Here is an 8,397-nt window from a genome sequence, read left to right as displayed (position 1 = left end):
GGGAATTAAGTCGGTAATCTTCGAAATCAATCGGGACCCTTCGGGTCAACAGTCAAGAGTCAGCGAATCACCCGGAAAGGTAGTAGTACGACATAGTCAGTCAGAGCAATCGCTCGGCAGTTCAACAGCCATATAATAGACTATCAACTCAGTTATTAGTTCAGTCCATCCACTCAGTAGAAATGTTATAGAATATCAAAATTAGAGTCAAATCAATGTAGATTTAGTGAATTAACAAGTATTATAGTTTCTCAACGAGTTAAGTACATCAGCAGTGAATTATCGAAACATTAAAGTAGGGTCATCGGAAGGCGCGTGTCGACGCGTCTCTCAACGTGTACAGCTCCTCACCATTTGAGTTAGATTTAATCATTACAGCAATTATCGATAGACATTTATCAAAGACATTTAATAGTGACTCAACAGTGAATTATCAATTTAGACAATATATTCATTTGAGAATCTCAACGAACTAAATTTGAGTGACAAGTGTATAAAGTGTATATAGTATTTTACGATGTGGTTCGATCCCACAATTAAACTGTGATTTTATGAAACAGTGTTAGAAATCATCTTCCGGCCTCACCTCTGATCACACCCCCACAACCACCGTAAACCTAGCTCCTCACCAAACAAGGTGTTAATAAAAATTTCGGCGTCTCTCTTAGATTCAGAGATATTCCTCGAAAACTGGCCAATTAGCTGAACAGACTTGTTACTCTTTACCACTTCGCTACTGAATTCGTTCCTGAGTTATGAATATATGAAAAAACCGTCAAAAGGGTTTTATTCCAGCTTCCACTATCAACTTTCCCCTCATGTCTAATCTTCTCCCACTTATTTCTTTGACTTTTAGGAAAACTGAGCAGGATTGCTGCTAATTATGGCAATTATCTTTTCGATGAAGATGAAGACATCGATGAGATATTGAAACATATTGAGGATGACGAGGGAGTTGACAGTGACTTCGAGCTAGTATTACCACCATTAAGGGCCAAAAAATTGAAAATCATGACTCCAGACATCACTGCGATTTTCGATCGTGCCAAAGTTAGCGATCGGATGGCAGCACGCGTGTTAGTAGTTGCTCTCATGACTGCTGGCATAACTTTGGACGATGTCTACTTGAGCCGTGAAACTGTGCGTCGAAACCATCAGACAAAACATGAAAAATAGATCATGTCATATTGTGACGGTACATTGGGACAGCAAACGATTATCATCGCTAGATGACAAACTTGAAATGATCGACAGACTCTCAGTTCTCGTATCTGGACATGATTCTTACCAATTGCTGGGTGTGCCCGCGATTGGAAGAGGGACTGGAAAGGGCCAGCAAAAGCCGTATACCATAGCTTGGAGGAATGGGGTGTCCTGGACAAGACCTGCTCGATGGTCTTTGACACCACTTCCAGTAATACAGGAAGTGAAAAGGGTGCTTGTGTTCTGTTGGAAGAAAAAATTATGAGGGACCTCTTGTATATGGCATGGCGGCATCACGTTTTGGAACTCCTTTTGTATGCCGTGTTTGACACGTCAATGGGATGTAAATCAGGACCCGAAGTCTCCATTTTTAAGCGGTTCCAAGAACACTGGAGTAGCCTGAATAAAGGAAAATTCGCACCGGGAGTCACGGATCTTACTGAAGCCTTGCCGGACAACATCGCTGATATTCTACAATTTGCTGAAACACAGTTAAAGGTTAGCTATATGTTATTGTTGATAATAGTGTAAAATTAATAGACGTACACTTCTGTAGCGATTCCATTTGCACATTTTCAGATTATGAATAACACGAAATATTTTTTTTGTCACTCTGTGCGTGAAACAATGTTTCACGCACACTGCGCGTTCGTAAAACGCTCTTCACGCACGAAATAACAAAAAATATCCTTCGACACTAGGTCATAAACAATTTTTAATCCTCGCCTTCGGCTCGTTCTGTAAATTCACACTCGGCAGAAAATTTTTTTATGCCCCCGTATCGAAAAATACTATTCTCTATTCACTTTGTAGGAGGACAACATTCGGAAGGATTACCAAGAGTTTTCGTAGCTGGTGGTGCTGTTCCTCGGAGGGAATCTTTCCGAAGGGAATCGATTTCGGGCTTTGATTCCTATCCATCGTGCCAGGTGGATGGCCAAGGCGATCTATTCCTTAAAAATTTTCTTGTTTCGGGATCAGTTCCGATTGGCAGCTCAGGAAAATTCTGGGTTAGTAAATGTATATATTTTCGTCGTCCTCGTGTATCACAAAGTGTGGTTCACAGCTTCGAATGCAGTCACAGCTCCCAATCATGATTCGACATCGTTGAAACGTTTAGCAGAGAATGCTACTGTTGATAAGCATGGGAAGAATTACAAGATAAGATAAGATAAGGTGTTTATTGTTTAGAAATTTAAACAAATGATACAAAATGATAATATAAGGTAGGAGAAAATCCATTGAGAGAAACACATGAGATAAAAGCAAGAGAAAAGCAAGAGAAAGCTATAGCGCCGGCACATAGGTGATGAAAAAGCAATAAAAAACATTAGAGAGAATTAGCCAGTAAGACGCACGCAGTCAGCCCAGTTCTTCCCGAGTACATAGCCAGGACCTAAGCTGGCGCTTGAAAGCCAAGGATGTGGGAAGTTCCCTGATGATAGCAGGGATGCCGCTCCACAACTCCGAGCCAGTCACAGCCAAGGAGGCTTTGTAAATGTGAGGAAAAATAAGGGCATTGACAAGTAATTTCCGAAGGGGTTCATCAGTATAACTACGTAAGCGATATAACTAATAGAACGCCGAGTTAATCCTAGAAGTGACGAGTTGAACATGATCTCCAAAGGTCAATTTACTGTCAATGATGACCCCCAAATTCCTCATACTGCTGACCAACTCAATAGCTGCACCATCACATCCAAGACTGGGTAACAGAGCTACGTCAACAGCATTGACAAAGCATTTGGCTCTCAGGATCATAGCTTTAGTCTTGCCGACATAGAGTTGGAGACAATTCGCTGAGGCCCACTCCTGGATCCTGGAGATATCTGCATTCAGTCGCCGAATGCCCAGGGAAAGCTCAGATGGATCACGTTCCAGATATATCTGGAGGTCATCAGCATAGAGAAGATGATGGGCTTCGAGGACCGAACTGCCGATGTCGTTGATAAATAGGGAGAACAGTAGTGGGCCGGCCGCTAGGGGGGCACGTGGATAAGTTGGCTTTGACGCGGGCTCCGCATTTATCCGGAATATTATCAGTGTTAAATTGTACAAAAAGTGTGGGAGTTGTGCCCAAAGGCTCCCTGGGCCTTTTAAGAGCAAAGTGAAATAATAAGACTTGGTGGAGGTGGACATGTGAGAGACGGTTGTGTTGAGTAAGTCAGGCGTCGAGATTCTAGGTTAACCGTGGATTGCTACAGATTATGGGCGGGAAGAGTGTGGGGGGACGGCTAACGCTCTGGTCCCCAATTCAAACAAGAGTTACAAGCGCCAAGCGATCAAACGCGGAGACCAAAGGAAGCTCTAGCAAAACCCCGGTCGGTAAAACAAGACGCGATGTAGATGGAAATGGGAAAAAATCGAACGCTTGCACTCTGAAGGAAGACGAAAAGAAGAAAAAAGAGGAAAAAATTACTGCTCCATCAGATATCAGAGGTTACTTCGGAGCGAGGGACGGAAGTGTCGAAAATCTGGGAAAGAGCAGTAAAGTAACAAGGACACCTGTGAAAGGGGCAAACCCAAGTGAGAAGCGCACAGACCTGGATGGGAAGGACGCAGACCCTGATGAGGGTACAGACCCGGATGATAAAGATAAAGAAACAGACGTCGAGGAGGAGAATGGGACTGAGACACAGGAGGAAACTCCAAGTGGTGAAGAGGAGGAGACGGAAATAGAACCGCTGGGTGGGTGGCCTAGCTTTACTGGACACATTAATCTCAGAGCCTCCAAGGACGGAGAGCTAGACGCATTTGCAGACAGTCAAGTAAACCTCAGGCAGGAGGAAATCCACAAGAGCGAGGATGTAGTCAAGGATACGAACAGAGCTGAGGAGTTGTCGAATGAACCACAGCCAGAGGTAGAAGTTTCTGAGGCTGTAGCCTCAGCCATAGCGACAGCAGTTAGACAATGCGAGGAGAGAATGCTCCGCTGGATGATAAATACGCTTGAGGCTTCGGGTAGTGACTGGAGAGACAATATCTTAGAGACGCTGGATGAACGCTTGATGAGCTTCACCCCCCCCCCCCAGAAACTGTCAACAGGGAAGAAGATGATGAAAGTGTGAACTGGAAAGAGGTGTGGGGCGAGCTCACAGCCATCAGGACCTCCTCTGAGGCAACCAAGATACTTGTGATCGAGGGACTCCAGGAAATCAGGCAAGAACTCCATCAGCTCCAGAGGGAAAAGATCGCTAGTCGGGAGAGCACTCCCTCACAGGAGGGTAATGGGAACGACAATCGGCAGATGACTGACCCCCCCCCCTCGACCTTGAAGACGGTGCATGGAGCCAAGAGGAGCAGCAGTTTCGAAAATCTCCCGAACGAGAGAACCCACTGAACCTATTGAACCTGAGCCAGATTAGTTCGACGCCACTACCCAACGAGGGCAGCAGGAAGGGCTCGAGTCAGAGTGGAACTGACGAGCTACAATGGAGATCTACAGCTCCCAGTCAGTTGACCAAGAGGGTCTGGGAGCATGAGCAGCAAGAAAAGGCTGATCGAAGGAGGAATATCTTGGTGAAAGGGCTGAAAGCAAAGGGCTGGACAGCAGCCAGAGTTTTCGCTGAAACTGTGCAGAGAGTCTTGGGTATTGAGTTGGACATAAGCAAACAGAGGGCTGCTAGAAGAGATACGCTGCTCACTCTTGTCAAACTCAGACAAAAGAAATTGCTGATGGGAGCGAAAAACCTCCGACGACTCAGAGCAGCAGGCATCGAAGTGGATGATGACCTAACCTGGAGGCAGCAGAAGGTTCGAGACTGTCTAGAGAGCCTGGCCCAAAGAGAGTAGAATAAAGGGAGACAAGCCAGGGCCCTTGGCTTCCAGCAGAGGCTACTCGTCGGGAATTCAGCATATCAGTGGAGAGAGGAGACAGCCTGTCTCAAAGTACTTCGCTCTGGTAGACGTGCCGGAAGGACAGCGGGTCGGAGAGAGAACGAGGCAACCCAAAGAAACCAATGACTAGATAATGATGAGTACTGTAACCTAGATTTAAGCTCTAATATAAGTCTATTTTGTTGGAATGTTGCAGGGCTTACAAGAAACGGTAAAGTCAAGAGGTTGGGGAGGGAACTGTCAAAGCACGATATAGTAATTCTTATGGAGATCTGGGTAGAGAGCAAAAATCAGAAGAAACTAATGGGAGGGCTGGACTCAGATTTTTCTTGGAAGTTTCAGGGGGCCTTTAGGAAAAATAAGAGGGGTAGAGAGAAAGGGGGATTAGTAGTAGGCATTCGGAATGAATTAGCTGATGGAATTAAAGTGCATACCTGGGAGCATGGGGCTGTGATCTGAAATATAATTCTTTGTGATAATAAAAAAGGTAGGATTGTAGCTGGCTACAATAATATTGGGACTGACAAGATCATTGAGATCAGAATACATATCGAGGAGGGCAGAGCCAAGGGAGAGGAAATTCTTGTGACAGGGGATTTAAACGCGAGGGTAGGGAGTCGACAGGCTGGGGAGGAAGAACAGAAATTCGCGAAAAAATCTATGGATGGGGAGCTAAACACTGAGGGGAGAAAGCTGCTGAAATTTTGCGATAAGGAAGGGCTCGTCATTCTCAACGGAGCTATAGGGGGGGATAAGAGGGGTAACATCACCTACGTGGGCAACGCGGCAGATAAAGGAGGCTCAGTCATAGATCTGGTCATGGTTGAGGAGCTCCCAATAGAGCCCATGGTTAGAGAGCTTAGGATCATGCCAACGATTGATTCTGACCACCTCCAGGTCTGGTGCAAATTAAGGGGACTGAGGGCGAGAGTTACTAAGGAAGGAGGCAGTACAAATAGGCACAGCCAACCCAACTTAGCCGAAAAAGGAGACTCGAGCCCCCAAGTGAAGCTGGTTTGGGACCCTGAGAAAGAGGAAGAGTTTCAGTCTAGATTAGAGCAAAAATGGAAGGAACTCCCTGAGGAGACGGAGGTGGAATTGAATGGACACGAATTAAAACGGAGATAAAAGAAATCGCTGGAGAGCTAGGGATGATCCGAGAGATCAAAACGGGTACCCTTAGTGAAGACAGTTGGCTGGGTAATGAGTTCAAAGAGCAACGGAAGGTCGTGTGGCGCAACCTACGTGAATACCTGAAGAAAGGAGGAGCCGATGAAAAGAAAAGACTGACAGAGGCGAAGGCTGCACTGAAACGAATCTTCAAGGACAAGGTGAGGGAACTGGCTGAGGAAAAGAAAGAGCGGATAAGAAAGAGTAGAAATATGTCGGACTTCTGGAAGGGACTGAACAGCTGCAGGGTGAAGAAAAGGAGAGCGGGACAGGATATCAGTGAACAGAGATGGGTGGACCGGATGGCAGAAGTGCTGGGAGACACTGATGTCACCAGAGAAGAGGAGCCTGAGTGGGAATGCTGGGAAGAATGGCATGAGCTCGAGGCCCTGGATAAGGACATCAGTTGGTTTGAATTCAGTCGGGCATTAAATAGACTGAAGAATGGAAAAGCTGCTGGTGAGGACGGCATTCCGGGCGAGTTCCTAAAAAATATGTCTGAAGCTTGGAGAAAGGAACTGTGTCAGGTCATACAATCGAGTTGGGAATCTGGATCTCTGAGAGATGGTTGGAATGTGGCCCGCATCTTCCCCATCCACAAAGGAGGAGATGAACAGGATGTCTGCAATTACAGGCCCATATCCGTCCTGAACTTGGGATACAAGTTGTTGGCAAGTATTATGACACAGAGATTGAACGACTGGATAGAGGACAACGATGCACTAAAAGAGAGTCAAGGAGAGTTCAGGAGGAGAAGAGGGACGAGAGAGCAGGTTTTTATCCTTAACTCCCTGATAGGGAATAGGATAAAAAGGCCTGGGGGAAAGCTCTACGTGGCCTTCTTAGACCTGAAGGCCGCCTTTGACACTGTCGACAGGGACCTACTCATGGAAAAACTGTGGAAACTAGGGATTAGGGGACGTTTCTACGACATGGTAAAATCCATCTACAAAAACACAGTGAACGAGGTGATCACAGGTGTGGGGATCTCCAGCAGATTCAGTACGGGCAGAGCAATGAGACAGGGATGTCCTCTCAGCCCTCTCCTCTTCAACCTCTTCCTGGATGACATAGACACTGAGTGGGAGAAACTTGGGGGGTTCAGTAATAGGGGGTACCAAGGTTTTCTGTTTGAAATTTGCGGATGACATAGCCGTCATATCGGAGCACGCTACAGACCTGAGTGAAATGCTGAAGAAGGCTGAAGCCTATGTAATAAGGAATAAACTGGAGATCAATGTAAAGAAGACAAAGGTTCTTGTGTTCAGAAATGGAGGTCGCCAAGTAGCAAACGAGCGTTGGTTCATCAATGGGGAAGAGCTGGAGACGGTGAGCAGATTCAAATACTTGGGTTTTGGTTCACCACCAAGAACACTATGGGCGAGCATGTAGCCAAAATGACGGGCAAAGTGTCCTGAATGCCGCTTGGGGGGTATGCTCAAGAGCTGGTCTCAGCACCCTGAAAAGTAGACTATACATACTCAGCACCCTGGGCAAAGCTGGTGCTCTCTATTGCGGAGAGATCTGGGGTCTGGTGAGGAGGGAGCCTATTGAGAGGGTACAGGGAAAGGTGGTGAAAATGGGAATGGGAATCACGAGGAATACCCCAGCCTACATCTGGACAAGAGAGAGCCAAAGAGGTAGTCTAGAACTGGAGATGAGGAGAAGAGCCCTCAAATACATAGGTGAAATATGGCAGCTAGAGGAGGACAGGCTGATTAGGACATGCCTAAAAGAAGAGCTGAGAACACTTGGGAACGGTTGCCCTTCTGCCTGGGGTAGGACCCTGCTGGCTGCCTTGAAGGAACAAGGGGATGAAGAGGTCTACAACAAATTGTACAAGGGAGAAATGGATAAAGAGGCGTTCGACGAGTGGCTGAAAGAGCATCTGGACAAGCAGACCTAGAACGAATGGCACAGAGACCAAGTAAAAATCGAAAGATCTACTTTTTGCCCGCAATACAAATCTCTGATTCAACTCGAAGACAACCCTTATGACTACTGGAGTGACAAAGCTGTCACGTGGGGCAACAAAGTCACCTGGGCCAGAATGAGGAGCGGAAACGTGGGTAGAGCTGGTAACAAAGGATACCCTGATGTATCTTGCAGACTATGTGAGTATGACCAGGAAACCCTGGAACACATCTTAGAATGCAAGGGAATCAAGGAGAAATTAAAGGACCACTG

The 8,397-nt window shown here is 46.2% G+C and overlaps 1 protein-coding gene across 1 annotated transcript; it reads left to right on the top strand.

The window, feature by feature from the left end:
* The first annotated feature begins 6,191 nt into the window (after positions 1-6,191).
* Positions 6,192-8,116, top strand: LOC107038148. Its single transcript, XM_015257065.1, has 3 exons — positions 6,192-7,314; positions 7,364-7,598; positions 7,654-8,116. Exons 1-3 carry the CDS (start codon positions 6,192-6,194, stop codon positions 8,114-8,116), a joined length of 1,821 nt encoding a protein of 606 aa, XP_015112551.1.
* Positions 8,117-8,397: the final 281 nt, after the last annotated feature.

Source organism: Diachasma alloeum, unplaced genomic scaffold, assembly GCF_001412515.2.
Source record: "Diachasma alloeum isolate Michigan unplaced genomic scaffold, Dall2.0 Dall_scaffold_00278, whole genome shotgun sequence".
Taxonomy (NCBI): domain Eukaryota; kingdom Metazoa; phylum Arthropoda; class Insecta; order Hymenoptera; family Braconidae; genus Diachasma; species Diachasma alloeum.
Note: the sequence above shows the minus strand (reverse complement) of the source record. Positions and strands in the feature narration are given on the sequence as shown.